Below are 22,391 nucleotides of genomic sequence, written 5' to 3'. Positions count from 1 at the left end.
CCACAGCAGTTTTCCTAACAGCCTTTATACCTCGCCGCCCACAGCAACCAACGAAAGCCCAGTCTTACGACCAGTCTTACGACGCTGAGTGCTGCACCGTGCTGGCTGATTGATGTCCCTGTTGGCTTCGTTAGTATGACTGGTAAAGTGTGTCACACCTGTCCTTTAGCCAAGCTGCAGGCTGGGCTGGCATCAGCAAAACCCCGGCAGGAGCTGCCCTGCTGCTGTGGGAGGCAGAGCCTGGACAGGCAGCGCGGGGTGCAGGCAGCGGTGGGATGGGATACACCCCCTGGGGGACACTGGCCGTTGCAGGCTGCAGTGTGGGACGGAGATCCACGGGGTCCAGCTGAGGTGGCTGGTCCTTCCACCCTGATGTTGCTGCACTGGGGCGGGGTGGGGGGGGGAGGGTGGATCCATCCTTACAACATGGGGAGGGCTGATGGGGTGCGCGGAGCAGCGTTGTGAGGTGCTGTCAGCATCCCCCACCCTGGATGGCCACCAGCAGAGTGGAGTCCCCCCAGCCAGCCCCCCGGTGCCCCAAGCCTCTGCCGATGTGGGGAACATTGAAGCCAGCTCTATTTGCCGCTCTTGCTGTTTGTAAACCATAGGCAGCAAGGGAGCCGTAAGCTGAGCACATTATCTCCTCCAGACAATTAGCAGAAGCATTAATGGAATATATGCAAATGTGCAGTAATTGACCTGCGACTCCACAGTTCATGATGGAGAAGGATGAGCTCCAGATGGCTTAATGATAGTAATTTAAGCCCCTTCTTTATATGCCATGCTTCCTTGCTGTAGCCTGGCAGGACCAAGCCCAGGTGGGGAGGAGGGCGGGTGGCAGCGGGGACGCTGAGGACTGGGAGCAGCCCCGGGGCGATCCTGTTTGCACCCCAGCAGTGTCCCGAACTGCCCCATATTCAGCGCCTCTATAAAGCCCAGGGAAGGTGGGTTGAAGTGCAGAGCAGCAGCTCAGGTGGGAAGGGAAGGTGCGGGTTCCCACAGAATGGCCCTTCCCTGCTGGCCACCAGCCAGGGAGCGCGGGAGAGCGGCCAAGTGCCGATGGATCCATGGGACCGCTGGGCTGGGGGATGCTCGCCCTCAGCAGTGGGGGCCAGACCACCTTCCCTGGCTGTGCCAGTGTGGTGCCTGCACCTTCCTCCCACCACGGAGGGGCCTGCAGATGCAAAAGCCTGAATAGCAATCAGCCTCCTTGCGCAGCTGCTACTCCGAGTTTACTCAGGCTTTGCTTAGGCTGCATTGGCCCCGAGTGTTGCAGAGGGACAGTCTGGGGGAGCCTGAGGGGCTCATGCCCCACCAGCAATCCACCCTGCACAGCCTGCACAGCCCTGAGCTCCACAAAAGTTCACCTGGCAGAGCCAGAGGTGTTTGAATAACCACTCTGGGAACCCAAATTAAAATATTTATGTATAATTCATGCCATATGTTCCACCAATATTTTTTATTTAATCAACTGAAGACAGATGGCAGGAACATAGAGGCCATTAAACTAATGGCACTTTGTCTTTCCATTTATTTTCGTCTCCTTTCCTAAAATAAGACAGGTCCATGACACGCAGCACACCCCAGGCACAGGGCCATCCCTGCCACCATTGATGTGCCAGCAGGGCGCGGTGGCAGTGGTGCTTCCCACCATGAACGAGGACCCACAATGCAACCTGGTGTGGCTTTGTCCCAGGCAGGGCTGGAGCAAATCCTCCATAGTTCAGGGGTTTTGAGGAGAGAAATCCCCCGAGGGGAAAAGCCCCTGGGGCAGCTGGAGAGGACTGTCCCTTCCCTGGGCTGGCTGCCCTCCCCATGCTGAGAGATGCCAGGATTGGCCCTGGGTAGCCCTGGCCATGGCGTTCCTGGGGCAGCACCATGTCAGTCCTGAATGGCAGGGTGCAAATGGGGATGGTCAGCCTTTTGGTCCTGGCTGGAGAACAGAGGATGCCCTGGCCCTGACGTTTGCAAAAGCCTCACTGGTGGCACGATAGGCTGAAATGCAGCCGTGCGGGTACGTGAGAGAGCCATGCTGGGGATGACATGGGGACATCATGCTCCCCTGGGGCCTCCCAGCCCTGCAGGGTGCCCTGGTCCCATTGCAGCCGCGTGCAGCAGCCTCCCGCCCTGCTGCCCACCTGGCTCCCAGGGCAGGCCCTTGCTTTCTGGGGGCTTTGCTCAGGGCTGGCTAGCATGTAGAGACATTCAGGTCGAGGGTTGAAATGTGTGTGCATAAGTATGTGCATGGGTGTGTGTGCATGTGTGTTCACAAGTTTGTGGATGTGTGCGTGCGTGTGTGTGTGCACAGCTCATCCTCTTGTGGGTGAAATCAGATATCCTCCACGTGCCCCAGAGCCATCCTGAGTACCTCTCCTGCATGATGAGACAGAGCCATGTGGGCTCTGAAGTTGGGACTCACCCCCTCATCCCCATCCCTAACCCTGGGCTGCTGGCAGCGAGCATTGCTCCCACTGCACCAATGTCTCCCACCTGTCCCTCATCCTTGTGCCCGGGGGCACGTTGAACTGCCCCTCTGCAGGGCTGAAAGTTGAAGAAGGGCCTGGGCATCCTTCCTCACCCTGCGGGGGAACCGGGACTGTGATCCTCCCCACGTCCTGGGATGCTTTCCTAAGCGTGCCTTTCTCTTTGACTTGCAGGTGGAGACTTCTTGCCCTGGGAGTGAGATGAATGGGGCTGCGCTAGACAAAGGGTCCCAGTCAGCGTTTCAGGCCCTGAGACTGTCCAGGGACTTTTCATTCTTTGTCTGAAAGGGCGACAGTGCCGTTTCCATTAGAGAGATGCTTGCAAGAGCCGGTGCCGCCGAGCGGAAAGGCGAGCAAGAGGAGCTGCGTCAGCTGATCGGCTTTCAAATCACCTTCAAACCCTTGATTTCCTTAACATGATCCCTCCATCAGTCAAGTCTCTGGGGCACAGCTGGGGGGCTTTGCCGGGAGGAGAATAAACCAGGGACGGTGGTGACAGCCAGTACCGGAGAAACCAACTGTGCATGGCGGGGGGGGCCCCAAAATCCATCCCCACTGCCTTCACCAGACCTCCTGGACTTTATAGGGTTGGGCAATAGCTTTGCACTGTCTCATCCTGCAGCCCCCGCTGCACTTTTGGGACACCCATCTGCTCCCCTGGTACACCCCGGGAGCCACCTCCGGCTCAGGGAGGGGAAAGACCTGCTTTGGAGCATCCCTGGGGCCGGAGAGCAGCTCCCCTGCGGCACCAGCTGCCGGGGAAGGGATGAAGACGCTATGGCCAAATTATTGGTAAAACTCCAGCGGTATTTTCGGCGAAAACCTGTGCATTTCTTCACACTGCTGGCTTTCTACCTGGCGGCTGGCAGCTTGGTTTTCCTTCACTCGGGCTTTGCTGGGGAGCCCACGGTGGCGGGGAGCCAGCGCAGCCCCGGGGCCAGTGAGAGGCTGGGACTGCCCTACCTGGGGGTGATGCAGCTGAGCCGTGGCTTCAAGGCGGCGGCGGTGACTATGCCAGAGGGGGGACGGCGGCATGGACCCTGGTTCAAAATCACCTCCAAGGAACCGGTGGAGAGGGGCAAAGCTGGAGACTACGGCAGCACCCGGAGCCGGGCGCTCAGAGGCAGAAGCGGCCGTGAGAAGGAGGAGGACAGAGGTAAGGGCTGGGGACACATGGCTAGGCAGGGGGTCCATCCTCTTGGCCTCTCCCAGGGAAAGCCTCATGCGCCACGGCAGTGGTCTCTGAGCTGGTTTGGTCATGTGCTTTTGGGGGTGCCAGATGGGGAGAGGCTGCACCCCATCTTCACCCCATCCTTTGGCTGTACCACAAGCCAAATTCCATTTTAATTCTGTTGGCCCCAATGAACAGTAAGAACAGATTTCTGGCCTTTTGTTTGCATTGCTGGGGTGTTCAGGCAGGGGCTGGCTGCAATTGCCTTGCAGGCACTGAAGTGCAGGCAGGGCTGGGGTTCGGCCTTCCAAGCCAGGAGGTCCCTGCCTGCCTCCTGCCTGGGGTGCGTGGTGTGTTGTTGGGTGGGACTGTTATTAATGAATGAGGATAAGCGAATGTAGTAGTTCTCATTGATTTTTAAAATGTCATCTATTTATCCTGAAGGCAGCTGTATACAGGGTTGCACACTTGCTCTGAATTTGGGTGGCTGAGAACTGCTCATCAGGGCTTTTGCATCCCAGTAGTTATTCAGCTCTGCCTCCCTCACTGGCACCCATGAGCACCCAGTGCCAGCAGATCTCACCCAAATAACACCCTGCGTCCCCTCTCTGCCGGCTCTGCAGCCCCCCCCCCCCGGCGAAGGAGCATCTCATGCCTTCAGCTGCTGTGAGAGCCGTACAATTTCTTGTTGTTAATAAAGTGGGCTGGCAAGAAAAAGCAATCCAGCTTATTCCAGCGTCTCACAGCTCAGTGTTCAGGGCAGGAGCTGCAGCATCGGCCAGTCAAGGAAACTCAGAAGGCAATCGGGAACTGCTGGAGAGGTGTGGGGTTGCTGCCGGGCTCTTCTCTGCCTGTCACTGCCTGCTCCTCTCTCCTGAGGCCCAGGGTGGGTGAAAACTCTGGTGGGGGGCGATGTATGTCCATGAGGAGCCCCAGTGCCTGTGAAGCCTGCTTTGCATAAGCAAGCCTGTGCCCCAAAGCTGGGCTTGTTCAGGAGCTGCTCCAAGGGGCTCAGCACATACAATTCCCCAGCCATCCCAGGCTGGGAGCCGCAGCTCCCTGGACCCTTGATGGAGCAGGGGGTGTGTGGCTTGGACAGAAGCAGGAGCCCCCAACCCTAAGGCAAACTGGGGGTTTCGCAGGGGTCATCATGCTGAGCCAGGCTTGGTCCCCCCCATCCAGGCTGCTCCCAGGGCGCAGGGGGCTCCTCCTCGGCCACTGGCCCCGCAGCAGGTCTGTGTTCGCGTTCACTCTGGGCAAGATGCACGGTCCAGGCTTGGAAGCAGGAGGAAAATGGCTTGTGGTGCTAAAGGGACTTTCTCATGCTAAAATGAGATAAAAGGGGGCTTCCCTGTCATGCTCCTGCACAGAGGGGTCTCTGGGAGCGTTTCTGAGGTGAGTGTGGCCACGTTGCTCCATTAATGCGAATTGACATTTAGCGGATCCTCACCAGATGGTTCGCGAGCCCAAGCTGTCAGTCACCATAAAAACCCCAAGCAGCACTCCTGTCCCTGGCCATATGCAATGCGTCCGCTGTGATTAACCTCTGCTGGCACCACTGCCTCCCCCTGCCCGGCTACAGTGGGGGCTGTGAGGGATGGGGAAGAGATGCTGGGCTCAGGCATCACTGGCTTTAGCTGCTTGTAGGTGGTCTGGGAATATCATCTTTCCCCTTTTTGATCTCACATGGGAAGGCTCGGTGTGGGCAGCAATTAATGGGAGCTAGCACAGACCTGACAGCTGGAGGGGATGTGGGGCCACTGCACAAATATCTTGGCAGCTCCCGAGCAGGATGGTGTGGAGAAATTCTCCAGCTCGAGAAGTCCCCTGAGCCCACTGTGCCCAGTGTACTTGTGGGAGACTGGTGGACCCTCCGGGGACAGGCACTGCGCACCTGCCTCACTCCCCTGCTCCTCTCCAAGATGCCCACTGCCTCCCAGGCTGTCTGGCAGGAACAGGCAGATTTTAACGGCGGTGGTAATTAAGCAGGACACAGCTTAACAAGGCAGCTGTGGAGGCTTTGCCACATGAAGTCGTTCCAGAGGGAATACTGCTCCTAAAATCAGCTCTGGTTTAACTAGCGTGATGGGCGGCTCTGGCTTGCCAGGGCAATGTGCCTCCCTTCTACCCTTCTCTTCCTCCTCTTCCCTCTCCCAGCCATGCTCGTGGAGACCCAGGGTCAGGCCAAGGTGTGGGTCGAGGGCAGCCACGTCTGCCAGGGAACAGCTTTGGCTTACCTGCATCCCCGTATGAAGGTGCATCCCCTGCCTCAAATCTAGGGGCATTTTTGGATGGTGAAGCTGGGGGGAGCAAGCACTGGGCCCAGCCTGGCAATGCCCGGCATCGCTTCATCTCTGCCACATCCATCTCTGGTCCTTTGCTGATGGTCTCCAGCCATCACTGGGCTCCCCTGTGATGCATAAGCAAGCAATGTCATGAAGGATGGGGGTCTGGCCACCCCAGGCATGCAGCCAAAGACATCCCTGTGTCTTCCAGCACTGGCAGAGTTACCCCAGGGCTGGTCAGCACGGACCACCCTTCCTGAAGCTGCTGCCACCAATATCCACCTGCTCTTTCCCATGCTTCCATGGAGCATTTCCCTTCTCACATGCCAGACTGGTACTGATACAGCCAGGGTGAGCCCCCAGCCCGTCGCCAGCGAGCTGCCAGTGCTCTGTGGGGCAGACAGCTGCAAATGGAGCATCGGCGGGCTGGAGGGGTTCAGTGCCCAGCGTGAAGCTTTTGATCAACCAGCTGGAAAATCAAGGGCAGATATTTGTTTCAAGCATCACCCTGCAGCGCAGCCCTGTGAAAACACCTCTGTTCTGCCTTTAGCTTGCTAAACGGCCGTGATGGGTGCCAGGAGAGCCCGGCAGGGGCTGGGGCTGCTCGAGCAAAGAGGGAAGACGGACAGACGGAGGCATTTCCCCCAGACAGACCAGAAGTGCCAACTCCTGGTTTACAGGAGCCGGATCCTGATGGCACTGCTCTGGAGAGCATGGCTGAGGGATTTGCTGGGATGGCCCCCAAGGGGGATCATTAGTGACCCAAAGTGATTGCTGCCAGGGCAGGGGAGCAGCCCTGAGTGCATCCTGTGGGTTGGGGAAGGATTGCAGGGGTACGACTCACTTCACCACACAAGCAGGATCACCCATGGGGTCCCTGCTTGCACCCTGTGCCCACATCTGATGGGGACCCCAGCACCAAAGTGGTTTGTGCGCATGTGCTGCACCATGGCTGAGAGTTGTGGTGCTCTCTGGAAGACCAAGCTTTACGTTAAACTTTACATTAACATGTTCAACATGAATTTGCAATGCCAATGGCCCCAGTGACCAGCCTAGCTCCTGGAAAATTGAGACCTTTGGGGAATTTAATGACTATTGCTGGGTGGATCTGTGTGTCTGTGCACATGCATGTTTCCAATGTGCTTCCAAAGTTCCTCTTGCCCCTGTGAGAGCTGCATGCTGGGGCAGGTCCCTCTCTCACTGCTCTGTACCCTCCTGCAAGCTGTGCCTAACCCGACCACGTGCCTTTCAGCATCTCCCCCTGCTCGCTCCTCCTTCACTTATTGTCCTTGTGTGTCCCTAATTATTCCAGTTCCCTTCCTACAAAGTTGCAGCACGCATATGTCAAGAGCAATGGATTGAAGGTAATGCACATCAGTCACTGGCTCTGTGCAAATGACTGGGGTAATCCTGCACCGGTTAGATCTGTCACGACCGGAATGAGCTGACCTGCCGAAACCCACTCAGCGCCGTGGAAATGCCATGTTATGCTGAGAGTAATTGGGAGCAATGAGTTATGACTCTGCTGGTTAAAGTTATCAGACACATTTCTCTCAATCTTTCTCCTCTACCTTCCCCTAGGCTGGGTGGGGAAGGCGGTTTGCAGTGCTGGTGGGGTCTGCGCCATGCAGGGTGGTGGGGAGGGTGGGGGGTCTATGTGTGGGGCACACCATTGATGGGGTGTATGTGTGGAGTTGGTTCAGGGATCCCCCAACAGATGTAAAATGCAAGCAGGAGGTGAAAAGTATTATCCCAGAGTATGATTTGGTATTGGAGTGACACATGTGGAGATGCTCTACTATTAGAGGGATAATTTGGTATGTGTTGGAGATGCGGGTTGGTAATCATGCATGGGTAGATGCATCTTGATTGCCAAAGCCATGGCTTCACTCTTGACCAGAACAGGGGAGCCCTCACCTCTCGTCCTGGCTCCTGCTCAGTCCTGTGCTGCCAGGTATCCCAGTGCTTTCCCAAAGACCCTTGGCTGGGGTGCTGGGGCCAGAGCCCTGGGTGACACAGCTGGAGGGGTGTTTGGTGCTGTGAAAAACAGCTCCTTGGCTTGGGTGGCCCTGAAGGGACAGGAGCCTCTCCTTTTGTGTCCCCACGTTGGCACTCCGCAGCAGCAGCTGAAAGCCAGAGGCCAGTGGCCACCACACAGGCTCCAGGATTTGTCCAGGACAGGGTTGCCCCATGCCAGCATCCTGCAGAAGATGCCCTGAGAGTGGAAGAGATATTTCAGGATAACGAAAAGCAAAAGATTGCCATTATATTCATTGAGGATGCGTACCTGAAACAGGGAGCGTACCTGAAACCAGACTGGTCTGGGATTCCAAGACAGCTCTGCCATCACCCCCGGGCCATAAGACCTGGCCACTGGTCCCCAGGGCTGCCTTCCCCTCTCCCTGGGGCACCTGCGCTGGGTGGCCAACCTGCACATCCTCTGCCAGAACATGTTAATGGACACCTCGTTAGCTGATTACTGGATGGCTAATCCCACCGGCTCCCCAAACCCCCGTCCTCCTCAGGCAGCAGTGGCGGTGAGGATGCTGAGCATCCTTACACCAGCGCTGCACCCCTGCATCAGTGGCAATATATCTTCTCCACAGCAAATGCTCAGGTGGGAGCAGGAGCAGAGCACTAGTGAGGGCACCTAACAAGGAGACTGAGCTGGGACAGTGTGGGTGCTGGTGGTGCAGGCCTGCTCAGGGACAGCGCATGGACCAGCTTGCCCCTAACGAGAGACCAGAGCCAACACTGAATATCGCAACAGGCACACAGACAAGGAGATGGCTGTTGGTCTTCAGATTATTGGGAAAGGCTATATTTGTCAAATAAATGATTTCACCATAACTATTTATTCAGCTCTATTCCCTGTCTACTGGCATCTTCATTTGCTCTCAGCACAGGCATCAGTCTTTACTTTGCCAAGCATTAGTGCTGGGCAAATATCCTCCACATCAATGTCTGGGGCTGGGGAAAATGAGCTGCTGGGTAAGGAAATTTTTTTTTCAACTGTATTTCTCCATTCTGCCCAACCCTGTGTTCCTGGGAGGGTAGAGTGAAGGGGATGGGTTATTTTACCACATAACTCATCTCTTTTTGGAGCTGTATTGCTCAGTTTTGGGGCCAGTGGGAAGGAAGAGGATGGAGAGGAGAAGCCTCAGTGCAGAGCCACAGCATCCTTTCTAACCATAGTGGTTTCTGAGCTTTACCTACCTTTCCTTGCAGCATTTGCAGGGCATGTTGTACCCAGAGCACGTGTTTCTAAAGCAAATGAACAGGGTACGTTGCTGCACATCCCTATTTAGGGAGAATTCAAAAGAGAAGGGTGGAAATTGGTGGGTTCATACCCAGCTGGTTCTTACCCTGCTTTCCTCTACCGTCCCTCCAGCAAGATACATCGGCTGCTACGTGGACAACACTCGTCGGCGAACACTGCGCGGCGTGTCCTTCTTTGACTACAAGAAGATGACAGTCTTCCGTTGCCAGGACAACTGTGCCGAACGGTAGGGCGGGAGATGGGCACCGCGTCTTCATCAATTCCCACGCACCACCAGGGTTTCTCTGCTGTCACAGTTCCCTGCCCTGGCTGCTCCCCCCTCCCCCCCCCCGCCTTCTTCCTTTTTTCTTTAGATTTATGTAATTGTTTTTGGTTGTTGTATTCACTGGTGTTTTCCAGGACCCCAGTTTCCTCCCCTGGAAAAAGACTGGGGTGGGTGATGGGCTCTGTCTTTGTACAGGGCAGGGGGTATGTAAGGGCTCCAGTCTGGTGCTGGGGGAGCCTTGAGCACTTCCTTCTACCCAGAGGTGGCCCCATCATAACACTGGCCCCTACCAAAACACCCTCCCCAGACCGTCTCAGCTGCCAAAGCATGTCCATGAGCAGCTGGGGAGACACATGGATTCCTTGCTGCAGAAGTTTTCTCCTTTCCCCAGTATTAGATGATGTGTCCTAAAGGTGGTCTGTGCCGGCAGGGTGGACAGCATTGCAGGCAATTTGCTGCCCACCCGTGCAGCACCCCACAGCACCTGGGGACATTGCTGCAAAGGGCCATTGCCAGTCACTGGGGCGGCGGCACATCCCCTGCGCGGGGCTCATCTGCCTCAGCAGGATGCTCACCACGACGGCCGCGTGCCGTGAGCTCAGCCAGCTGCTGCGGCACATCCTCGGTGGTGCCAATGCGGGGCTGCTCCACACCAGAGCCCCGCCGCAGCGCCGGCAGCCCTATGGTAGGACTTGCCAGTCCATCACTGCCCCTCTCCAGTGGTTTTCCAGCTCCGCTGGCACTTGGCAATCGGCTGCCTCTGCTGCCATCCTCCCCCTTGCAAATCCAATCTGTATCGAGCAGCACAGTTCTCCTGCTTTGAAGCCCAGCAAAGTCCCCATCACTTATACTTGCTCTGTGCCACCTGTTACATCCTCCCTGCCTGTAAGAAATGTTGCTGTCTCCTGCTTTATGATCTCTGTGGCCTGTGGAGCCCTTTCCCACAGAATAGAATAGAATAGATTATTTCCATTAGAAGGGACCTAATATGATCATCTAGTCCAACAATACATCCTTGGGATGCAGTGCTGCTTCCAGTGCTGGGTGTGAGCTGGCTGCAGTGGGGATGCTCCTGCCAAACCACACAGACTCTGCACGAGCCTATGGCCGGAGTCAATGGGGGACACCCAGGGGTGTGCTGAGCCCACCTGTCTCCCTCTCCCCAGGGGCTACCTCTATGCAGGGCTGGAATTCGGCGCCGAGTGCTACTGCGGGCACAAGATCCAGGCATCAAATGCCAGCGAGTCTGAGTGCAACATGGAGTGCAAGGGGGAGAGGAGCAACACCTGCGGCGGGGTCAACCGCCTCTCCATCTACCGCCTGGAGCTGGCCCAGGAGTCTGCTAGGAGATGTAAGTTGGTGGCATCAGTGCAGCTCCCGGCGTGGTGCCGAAATGGGGGAACCCCTCACAGTGCTGGGGGGTGTGAGCCCTAGCATCCCTGTGCTGTGCGAGCCAGGTCGCAGCTCAGGAGAGGTGGTTTGAAAGTGGTTCAGGTCTGTGGCTCGGGTGGTTTTGCTCCTGTGAACCACAGGGGTCCCCCTGCGGGGATGGCTGCTGGCTGCGGCTGGGTGGAGCAGGGACCCCCAAGGGTCTCACCAGGAACGGGGGGCATTTGGGGGACTTTGGATGAAGACCTCTTTCCCCATGGCCAAACAGTACCATCATTGTATTCAGTGTATGCTGTCAGCGGAGCTGGCTGCGGGATGAAGGATGCACAGGAGCTCCAAGAAAGCCAAGGTTGCTCCCCGGCAGAAGTGTTAGTTTTGCTCCCAATTAGGCAGCACTATAATTACCCACATTTGCTGCTTTTCTTTCCTTGTCCCTAAGCAAGGGGAAAGAGGGTGGCAGCATTCAGAACTCCTACCAGCAGGTACCCGGTGGAGTAGCAGTCCCAGAAAGGGGCCGAGGGTGCCTGGGTTCGTGCAGTGGTGGGTGAGGACCAGGGATGGGGCTCCTCAGGGAACCAGTGCTGGGGAAGGGGCAGACCAGGCCAGACCCAGCCCTGCTTTCCTCCCTGGCTCCATCCCTCGTGCAGCCTGGGATCACCGAGCTGATAAAAATAGGGAGGAAAAAATAAACCCGACTTTGCTGCCAGGGCTTTTGCTCTGATTTTGTAGCGTAAGCAGCCAGGCGAGCTTGTTAGCAAACATGGCTTCACAGCTGGAGCGTGACGAGAGCTGGAGAAAAGTAGCCGCCGTGCCGATGGGTGGCTGAAGAGGAGTGTGGGCTGGGGCTGGGGATGCTGGGGCACGCAGAGGCTCTTGCTCATGAGCCTGGGGCACACAGGGTGGCAGTGGCATCATTTTTGGGGTGCAGCCCCTGCTCCTCATGGCTGGGTCAGCATTGCTCTCAGCTCCACTGTGGCCTCTCTCCCTCGCAGATGGCAGCGCAATATTTCGGGGGTGCTTCCGCCGGCCAGACAACGTCTCCATCGCGCTGCCCATCAGCCAGCTCATGCTGAACATGTCGGTGGACAAGTGTGTGGACTTCTGCACTGAGAAGGTACTGGGGGGCCAGGGCGAGGTGCAGGCTGAAAGCTTAATCATATAAATCTTCATTATCAGAAAGGGCCATGCTGGGTATATATATCCAATTAATTGTAATAATTATGTATATCCAAACTACAAATGATCATGTTGACTGTCTGTGTGTCTGCCACACAGACACTGAACCGCAGCTTTGCCCCCTCCAGCAGGCAGCAGCCGCCCTGGGGGGCGGGTTTGGGCAGGAGCATTGAGAGATCCCGCTCTGGTCCAGGGATGCTGCAGTGCTGTTTGCTCCTGGGGTGTGATGCTTATAAGTAGGCAGGGGAAAGGTTGGTAGTGGGCATTGCTGGAGTATTTATTCATGAAGATTAGGTAAATTATCAGGCAGAGAAGGAGAAAGGCCTGCAGGTAGGGACCGTCCTGGCCTCCCTTCATGGCCTCCACAACAGAGGATGGGGAATAACCCACCACACCGGTTCAATACAAGTGGCCACTCTGACACTTGCTCCACTTTCCCATCACTGACTGGAGAGCTGGGGCTGGGAGGTGTAAATAACTGGAGCTCCGCAATTAACCCGGCACTGCTGCAGCCTGGCAGCAAATAGCCTGGCAGCTGCCAAATGGGCCTTGTAACTCCGGGCTTGGAAATGCTGGTGAGGCAGCCACAGGGCCATCCGTGGGTTCTTAGTAACTTTGGTGTGGGTGGCAAGCTCACAAATGGCGTGCCACAGCTCTGCCGGGAGCACCAGCGCACGGCGCATTGCTGCCTGCACCAGCAGGCTGCTCGGCTGTGCCACAGGAAAGTCATCACGGGAAAAGGCTTGGATTTTTTTGGGTGTCTGCATCAAGCTGCTTGTGCAGCCAGATTGAAGGATGCTGCAGCTGGCTGGAAGGATGCTACAAACCGCTCTGTGCTGCACAGTGGGGCCAGGGTGGCGAGAACGGGTGTGGGGGGCAGAGGAAGGGTCTGCCATGGGGGACGGGGACGGTGCCAGTGGCTGCCCTCCCTCTGCTCATCCCTGCAGGAGTACCCGCTGTCAGCCCTGGCCGGGACCACCTGCCGCTGCGGCTTCCCCACCACGCTCTTCACCCTCCACGAGCGCGAGGACGAGCAGCTCTGTGCCCAGAAATGTGCCGGCGAGGAGTTCGAGAGCTGTGGCACTGCTGAATACCTCCTCGTCTACCAGACCCAAGTGCAAGGTGAGCTGGCACCCGGCTCACCCTGCCTGCTGCCAGGCAGGGGGACGGGCAGGGACCACTCCGGCACAGGTGCCAGCACTCGTTTCCCAACCCCTTCCTGGGATTCTGGCAGAAAGTGAGCGTGAGCTTGCAGCATCTATTTGGCTTTCATTAAAAATTACCATTTATTTTAATTTCCTAGGAAATCAATCCTCCCCTGAACAAACAGCTTTAATTACTGCCTGACTCAGCTGCAGGGGAGAGCAGTTTGCCATCTGCCTCCAGCAGGATCCCTCCTTGCCAGTGCTTGTTCCTCCTTCTCACCGGCAGTACCAGTGAGCCAGAGCTTTGCCAGCCGTGGGGGGCAGGCTCTGGGGAAAAAACATGGGGGAAAAAGGCTGTGGCCAGGGAGAAAGTCCCCAGGAGGCTGCGCAGAGAGGGCTTCTGTCCCCCACCACCCTGCAGGTCCCAGTGGTGGGACTGATGGGTACAAGGAAGCACAGGGTGAGAGGAAACCTGTTACTGGAAGAGCAGGGAGGGGCAAGGGCTGAATGGAGCAAGTGAGGTCCCAAATTCAGGTGGTTTTGCCTCAGGGTGGCTCAGTCTTGACACAATCCCTGCTTTGGCATTTGAGGCCGTGCTGAAAATGCTTGTGCATTCGTTGATACAAAAAGCAGGCGCGTTGCTTGGCAAATGCACCCATTTTACTCACTCTCCCCTAATCACACAGGCAGCAAGCAGCCGGTAATGGCAGAGCACCTCCTGCTCTTTTCTTAGGACTCTGGAGTGTTCAGGGCTCTTTGGGGTGTTCCTATGTGCTTTAGGCAGGGTGCCTTTCCCTATAGCGGCCACCACCTCACACCCTGCCCCAGCATCTTCCTGGGCACCAGCAGCACGTTGTAAGGAAGCTGGGTATCTCTGTACGAAAAACACACTATCGTGCCGCAGCCCTGACGTGCCTTGGCCGGTTCTTGCTGCAGACAACCGCTGCATGGACAGGAGGTTTCTCCCCACCCATGCCAAGCAGCTGGTGGCCCTGGCCAGCTTCCCCGGCGCCGGCAACACCTGGGCACGCCACCTAATCGAACTGGCCACCGGCTTCTACACTGGCAGCTACTACTTCGATGGGTCTCTCTACAACAAAGGTGAGAGGGGGTGTTGCTGCCGGGGGTGCACCGGTCCCGCCTGAGCTGGGAGAAGGTCCTCGTGCCATCCCATGGATCTGCAGGAAAGGGATGGCAGAGCCGGGTAACACAGATGCTGCTCCATGGGATGGTTTGCACTGGATGTGTCAAAGGGTGTTGAAGGGACTTGACATGGCATGTGCCCTGCCCGTAACAACCCCATGCTGCCCACTAACCTGGCCAGGACCAATGTGGGGCAGAACTGGGGTTTCTGCATCATACTGGTGGTTTTTAATCCACAGGTGGGGTTGGAACTCTGGAGGAGGAATTGGAGCAGCTCTGACCCTGGCAGACGAGACAATTCCTGCATTTTTGCCCCCAAGAAAAGGTTCATGTGGTTTTGTGATCAGATTTCCCCAGGAGCTGGTGTTCACGGGCTTGGCATTCTCATCCTGGGTTGCATAAAGTGAGATAGAAATGAAAGTCATGGCTGCATGGTGAGAAGGACTCGTGCAGTCTTCCAGCTTCAGGATTTGGGAGCGGGAGGTGCTGGTGGCACCAGTATCCTGGAGGACAAATGCGCCCACATGGCTCCTGAGTAGCTGCAGTTAAAAACAGCAACATGTCAGGGCACCCGGGGAAGACTGACACCCAAACTAATGAATATTTGCAGTGCAAAAAAGCACCGATGAGCTCATGGGGGGCGTGGAGGAGGGAGATGATCTCATTTGCCTGTTCTCCTCAGGATGGAAGATTTGGTGGAGATCCATCTCCCCATCCTGGGTGACACAGATATTTCCCCAGTAAATATTTAATAGAGGAGGGGTGCTGCCACTCCCACCTCTTGTGCTCTCCAGGGCAAAGCAGCAGCACTGTGCGCACCATACTGGTGCCGATAGCACGTGGGCTTTGGAGACCACAAACTAAGCAGCAAGGATAAGTTTCAAGACAAAAAAAAGCTTGAGGCAGGCACGAAGCTTTTTCAGGCAGAAGCCAGCTCCTCCCAATAACCTACCATATTGCAAGGGGGAGGGAAAAGACCAGTTCCTCCATGTTATAGCCATTTACAATAGTTTTATTCACAGACCTTGAAGTTTTCTTCTGCTTTTCCTTCCCCTTTTGCGGCTCTGAGAGGAAATCCTCCTCTCCTCAGCCTTGGCAGAGCTGGGATGTGTACCTGGGGCTCCCATGTAGTTGGTGCAGTCTGTACCCAGGGTACCCACACAATCGGCCAAGGTCTGTACCCAGGGGACCCTGCAAAGGCCCGCTTGCCCAACAATGTTGGCAGCGATGCACATTTCTTCGAGGTTTGCCAAATTCAACCATTCAGAGATGGAGGTGCTCTGTGCTGAGTGAGGGAGCCCGGACTATACCAGCCCCTGGTGCTGGCATCCACCAAGGGTGCAGCCGACATCACACAGCCCACGGAGGGGACCAGCACCAGGCAAAAGACTTGGCAAAGTTTTGCTCATCCGACCGAGAGTGGGTTTCATGTTTATTCTAGGCTGAGCATGTCGGAGGGCCCAGAGGTATCCAGGCAACTGGCAGATTAGCCGTCACGTCCCTGTGTCGCATGGCATGGCTGTCGAAAGCAAATTACTCATCTATAATTGATGTAATACACCTACTTACTGCTTATCTCCCCCTTCAGTTCAGCTCTGCCGCCAGCACACTGTTCCCAGGTAGTTAGGGTTGTGCTTTGCAGGTGTTGGGGTGCAAAGGGTCTGGGAGTGATGCCAGGATCAGCCCTGATACTCCGTGCAGGGGACATGGAGGATGGCAGTCCCCTCTCTGGACCCCCCATGGCATCACTGCAGCCCCTGGGCTTATCTGCAGCCCCACAAGCGTGGGGTTTTTACCCTTCTTCATTTACTGGGAGAGTTTAAATGCTGTGGCCAGGGAGACTATAGCTATAAAAATATGTTCTTGACCCCACCAATGTAAGCATAAGGTACGATAATGCAGTATGCAGTTATTTAATGCTAGTGTGCTTTCCCCCGGAGGAAAGCTGGGCTGTGCAATATCAGGCTGTTGCAGACTACCTTGCTGAGAAGAGCCGAGGATGGCTGGGGAGGAGGCAGCCCTGCTCGGTCCCTGTGCTCACTACCCACTCTCTCATACATGAATTTTACATCATGGCCTGACTCATAACGCCGGCAAATAAATTTGGGAGAGGGATGGAAATTCTACTTCAAGCCCCAACTGCTTTTATCCAACTATATTTTGCAACTTGATATCCCTGTCATTCCCTTTCCCCAGCTTGCTTTTATTTATTATTTGGATTAACATCGGCACTGGCTGCTTCTCAGGTGCCCACTTACTCTGTCCTGGCAGGGTTCAAGGGCGAGAGGGACCACTGGCGAAGTGGGAGGACGATTTGCATCAAAACCCACGAGAGTGGCCAGAAGGAGATCGAATCCTTTGATTCGGCCATCCTGCTCATCCGAAACCCCTACAAGGCTCTGATGGCGGAGTTCAACCGCAAATACGGGGGGCACATCGGCTTCGCGGCTCACACCCACTGGAAGGGCAAAGGTAGGCTGGTGGGCTTGGCTGCCCCTGCCCCACTCCCATGGGCTGGGCGAGCTCCAGCCTGGCTGCTGGAGCTGTAAAGCTGTTGTTAAAGCCCAGCAGAGCCTGAGTCTGGTCTCCATGGGGGAAGCCCAGGCTGTGCCACTCTTTTGGGGTCCTCATGTCCATCTCCTGGCATGACCCACAGCATTGCCTAGCACAGCCGAGGGCTCCTGCTTGGGTGGGATGGGATGGGACAGGACAGGGAAGGAGAGATGCTCAGCTGTTCAGTGCTGTGTTGAGTCACAAGGGCAGCAGCAGGAAGGTGGCAGTGCCTGGGCACGCGAGTCTGACAGCAGCCTGGTGCCAGCAAGGGGGGAATGGTAGGGTGGGCAGGAGCCCGAGGAGCCAAACTCTGCCCCTTCTTCAGATCAGCTCTTTGAGGCCAAAGGCAGCTGGCGTGAATGGTTGGCTGGGCAGGAAGAGAGCAAGGAGAGGTTAAAAAAATAACAGGATCCATCAGGCATCTCCATCTATCACCTCGTGGGCGCATGTGTCGGTGTGGGGCTGCAGCATCTCCACGCTGCCACTGAAGCCAGGTCCCAGCAGGACCACCCTTCCCAGGGTGGGTGTCGGGAGGGGTCAGGCAGCCCCGCACCCCAGCAGAGCCAGCCCTGGCAGTGCCATGGGGCAGTGCCGCTCCGGCCCTGCCTTCCCAGTGCAATCTCACACGTGCCTGAGTTTCTGATTAGCAGGGGAAGGAGATCTCTTCCAAGCCCCGGTTATCTGTCCTTTGCCAAGGCAGAGGCACAGCAGAACAGACCCAGCCGATGCACAGGGCAGTGCCTGCAAAAATTCCTGGCTTGGAGAAGCCCCTGCCCCTTTGCTGCGCTCTGCCTCTTGCTGGCACCAGCAGCAGGAGCAGTGGCAGCCGCCAGCCCGTCCCGATGGACAAGGCAGGGGCAGGGTGTTATTTCTGTGTGCCCAGCTGCTCCAGAGACTCTACCTTTCCCATGCACAGGCATTTTGTGGAGGCTTGTTAATTATAGCAATTTACAAATTGCTGTTGTGGAATTGACTTCATTGGAAAGAGTTAAAATATTTAGCTTGATTGAACATCTGCTACCCTTAATTCAGAGTTTATTTAAGGGGAGCTTTTGCTGTTGTTGCTGTTATGTGCCTGGATTTCGTTATTGCCATGTGCTTGCAGCGCTGGAGATGGCCCAGCCCCACTCTCCCCACCGCCCCATCCAGTAACACCAGGGAAGGGAAATGTCCTGCTTCTTCCTCGGTCCCTGGGCAGGTCCCTGGGTTGGCATCACCCCTGCCACGTGGGGTATGAGCCTCTTGTTAGTTTTCATCCCTATCCGCTGCATCCCAAAGGACAAATGTAAATTGCAGATACAGCCAGGAGGGGGAATGCAGGACGATCCCCAGTCCCCTTGCGGGACCCCCAGCACCATGGGAACCCTCCTGAGCTTTCCCGGTCCCAAACCCTCCCATGCTTGTCCCACGCCTTGTGCCCCCAGACATGGGGCCAGGCAAAGGGGAGCCTTCCCTCCACCCCACCATGGTCCGATTTGGACACGCATCAAAATACATCGCCAAATTCTTCCTGGAGGATGTACGTGTAATTAGCTGATGGGTTAATTGTCAGGTTAATTAAACATTGGAACAACTTGCCTGGAAAGGTGGAGATTTTCCACCGCTTGAGGACTTTAATTGGGATGGGAGGGTTGCTGAGAGCCGTGGTTCAGCACCAGGGAGGGGCTGGAGTCCCCTGTTTTGCTGATGCCAGGGTGTCCCTGCAGGACCATCAGCACCCACCCTGCCCTCCCACCAGTGTGGGAAGCAGATGCTCAATGGGGCCATTTCCTTTGTGCCAGGTTCACAATTAGTGGTTGGGTGTGTGGTTAAATAAATCATCCATATGAAAAAAAATGGTCAATAAGGTGAGTAATTAAGATGGGGCGTGGGGCTCCCATCCCCAGCCTTCCCTACAGAAAGCGCTGCACTCCCTGCAGCCCAGCTCCCCCAGCAGTTTCCTTCTCCCAGGAACTAATTTTGGGGCAGTTTTGGAAACAGCCATGCCGTCTCCCCAGCCTTGCCCACAGCTGCCAGTGCTGGGGGGGATTTTCCCTTCCACCACCCCGTTCTCAGCCCTCTGTGGAGCCTGCAGAGGCCGTGGGCACTGTGAAACCCCTGTTTGGTTCCATGACATTAATTTTACGATATTCCTGGAATGGTTCCAAAGCAAAGTTTTATGTGATATGATTACACAAGGTGAATTGTCCTGTATCTGTTTAATGAAACAGATACTGTGTTTAATGATTCTTTGGGGGATTAAATACAGTTAAGCTATTAATCAGGCATTGGTTTCTGGGGGAGGACAAGAGGAAGAGGCAGATACCGAGAGCTTTTATGCATCGGGAGATAGATGTATACAGCACTGCCAGGAGAGTTGTGGCTTATTATTGATGTTTCATTATCCTTTTTATCACCTGATTTTTATGGGAGGATCAATTAGCAAGAAGGATAATTGAAAGATTTCAGCAGGGAGTGCAGGCAGTGGGCCTGGGATGGGGGATGCAGGGCACACAGGGGACACCCACTAACCGTGTCGTCTGCTCCTTCCAGAGTGGCCGGAGTTCGTGGCGAACTATGCACCGTGGTGGGCGACCCACACCCTTGACTGGCTGCGCTACGGCAAGAAGGTGCTGGTGGTGCACTTCGAGGATCTGAAGCGGGACCTCTTTGTCCAGCTGCAGAGGATGGTGGGGCTGCTGGGCATCACCGCCTGCGAGGACAGGCTGCTCTGTGTTGAGGGACAGAAGGACGGCAACTTTAAGCGATCTGGCTTGAGAAAATTGGAGTATGACCCATACACCCCTGAGATGAGGAAGATGATCAGCGGCTACATCAAAACGGTGGACACGGCTCTGAAACTCCGAAATCTGTCGGGTGTCCCGGACGACTACTACCCGAGATGATGGTGACGACGGTGGGGGGACCTGACCGTGCGTGGCAAGGAAAGGCTCAGTCTCCCCGGCCTCTTCCTACTTCCACCCAGTGGGTGGCTTTTCTTTTAATTCTCCATCTGCTGCTATTAGCTGTTAATCAACTCTCTGCATGAGCAACAAACGGTACCCAGCCATCGCTGAGCTTGCTTGGCCGACGCCAGTGCGGACCCAGGCACGGTAGCACCCCAAGGGGTTGGGGGTGCTTCCCCACCTCAGGGTTCCTGCTCTGTTCCGCTCCCATTTCGGCTGCCACAGCCCTCCATGGAAATGCAGCGGGATATTTGTGCCCGTCCCTCTGGGCTGGCTGGCAGGGATGCTGCGTTGCTCGTGCTGTGCCTGGCTCACCTCCCAGCACCGGCACACCGCCGCAGGAGCTGAGGTCTGGAACTGCATGGGCGATGCTCCCATGGGTCCCGCTTGGAGGTGGTGGAGAGTGGGAGGGCTGTGCCGGGGAGACCGAGGTGGCTGTGCCCTCCCTGTGCACCCTCCTTTGGCGCCACAAGGACCCTCCCTGAGCCTGGGAACAGGGGGGTCCCTGAGGCACGGCTGGCAGCCCGAGCTGCAGCACCGGGCAACATTGCTGCTCTATCTCTGCAGTCACTGCTCCAGCCCCGCTGCCCCGGGGGGCCCATGACCCCCCCCCTCAGGGGGCTGCAGCAACCCCACCCATGGGCTGCAGGTGGGAGCCATCCCCACGTTTGTGGGCGATGCTCAAGAGGGGGATGTTGGCCCTGGGCAGAAGAGCTTGCGGGACCCACAAGCACATCCATGCCTCATTTCAAAAGCTGATGCACCAGAAGAGCCCCCCAGAAGCAGTTTTGGGGGTCACGAGCAGGAGCTGTGCTGCAGCCCAGCTGCATCAAACCCATGTGGCAGTGGGGAGCAAAACACGGGGCTGAGCTTTTTGGTGTCCCTCTGGCTGAATCCTGCCCATATCCCTGCCACGGGACCCCCACCCTGCCCGCACCCTCGCCCGCTGCCTGCTGATGAGCAAGTGAAACCAAAGGATCTCCGTGCACATCGGGAAGATGCCATTCACCAGGCTGGCTTTGCGCAGAGCTGCATGTGGTCCCTGGCTGTCCCCCACCCCATGCCACTCTCCCAGCTGGTCCCCAGCCTGGCTTTGTCGCAAACAAACCCTCTCCCCCCCCACTCCCTTCCAACCTGGAAGACCCCTTTGGATGTAGGTGCAAAAGCCATATATTGTACGCAGCCTTTTCTAGAGTTAGGTGTTAAACGATTGGCTTTTAACTCTTGGTCTTGATAGAAATACCTGGACAGGTCAAAATCTAGAGACACTGCTCAATCTATATTCAAAGAGAAAGAAGAAAACTCCACGGAGAAAAAGGAGAATTTAAATAAAATATATTTTTCTAACATGCGTACAGAAAGGACATGGGCAGTGATCCCAGGGCTGGGGGGCTCCTAGTCCCCGTTTCTTTGCATGAAGAGACTCTGCAGGGCTGCTGGGAGCCAGAGGTGGGCGAATGTGTTTATAGGGAACAGCTGCCCTGTTTTTAACTCTGCCCTTGACAAACGGCTGGAGGTTTTCCAGGAGAGTGGGTGAGCCCCATCCTGGCAGCGGGAATCAAGCTGAGCCCACACTCCTCCGCTCGCGGTGGCCCCGGGGCTGCCTACCTCGGTCAGAACAAATCCTCAGGTCAATCCAGCTATTAAAGGAGAGCTTTTTGTTGCTATTCTGCCTTCCCGTGTGTTTGTGGGGCCATCCAAGCACCCCCTACCCATCCCAGACCAGGGGCTGGATGTCCCCTGGGACATGGGGGCCTTTAATCACATTAATGTTATTCCTGCATCTAAACCACTAACAGTGCAACCAAAGTGGCTGCTTCTTGGGATTTTTATTACCTTTATAGTGTCCTTAAAGACAGGTTTATTTGGGTGCGTGGTGGGAGCAGGGAGATTTACTGTGGGTTTTATTCCCATTGCCTCCCGTCCTTCCTCAGCTCCAGAGCAAGAGCAGGCTCTGTGCAATTTGTTCCTTTTTCTTTTGGCCATCTGGAGTTGGTGAAATCCCATTTTTAAAATAATATTGGGTTTGCAGCGATTGAGACGCACGCCATGTGTGATTTGTTCTGACAGGCATCGTATGTGGAAGGGACAGCGTTCCCTTCCACCCCTCGGAAGTAATTAAACCCAAAAAGCCAATTCATCTCCAAGATAAAACAATTAAGAGGCAACATTGCGTGCAGCCACCATGCGCTGGGTCCTGGGCTGCAGCTTGTAAGGCGGAAGGGGAGGCGTGGGGAGCAGGGAGGGGGGCCGCCTCCAGCCTGGGGAACCCCCTGTCCACACACCCCAGGGGGGGCATACAGAAGAAGCTGCCTGAGCACCAGCAGCATCAGCTTACCTTTATTTTTTTCCTCATGGCTTTGAGGATCACAGGAGCTTAACGCCTTTATTTCATTGCAATTGCTTTTTCTTTTTCTTTTTGCAATGAAATGGAGCAATCAGAAGTCATTACCTCCCTGTAAGTGTGTGAGGCACATCTGGCTGCACGCACCCCTGGCTTACGAGGGTCCGTGCCTTCGCCTTGATCCCAGCTAACACAGGAGCAGCGTTCACCAT

The 22,391-nt window shown here is 56.0% G+C and overlaps 1 protein-coding gene across 2 annotated transcripts; it reads left to right on the top strand.

Annotated features, from left to right (window-relative positions):
* The first annotated feature begins 2,912 nt into the window (after positions 1 to 2,912).
* Positions 2,913 to 21,502, top strand: WSCD2 (WSC domain containing 2). Of its 2 annotated transcripts, XM_064465993.1 has the most exons (8): positions 2,913 to 3,639; positions 9,331 to 9,445; positions 10,651 to 10,835; positions 11,866 to 11,987; positions 12,997 to 13,171; positions 14,131 to 14,295; positions 16,609 to 16,809; positions 19,423 to 21,502. In XM_064465993.1, exons 1-8 carry the CDS (start codon positions 3,261 to 3,263, stop codon positions 19,773 to 19,775), a joined length of 1,695 nt encoding a protein of 564 aa, XP_064322063.1. In that variant the 5' UTR covers positions 2,913 to 3,260; the 3' UTR covers positions 19,776 to 21,502. The 2 variants fall into 2 exon arrangements, with proteins under 2 accessions (XP_064322063.1, XP_064322062.1); XM_064465992.1 differs by lacking the exon at positions 14,131 to 14,295 and having other exon boundaries at positions 3,176 to 3,639.
* The last annotated feature ends 889 nt before the right edge of the window (positions 21,503 to 22,391 follow it).

Source organism: Phalacrocorax carbo, chromosome 15, assembly GCF_963921805.1.
Source record: "Phalacrocorax carbo chromosome 15, bPhaCar2.1, whole genome shotgun sequence".
NCBI classification, from domain to species: domain Eukaryota; kingdom Metazoa; phylum Chordata; class Aves; order Suliformes; family Phalacrocoracidae; genus Phalacrocorax; species Phalacrocorax carbo.
This window is presented reverse-complemented; position numbering and strand designations above follow the sequence as displayed.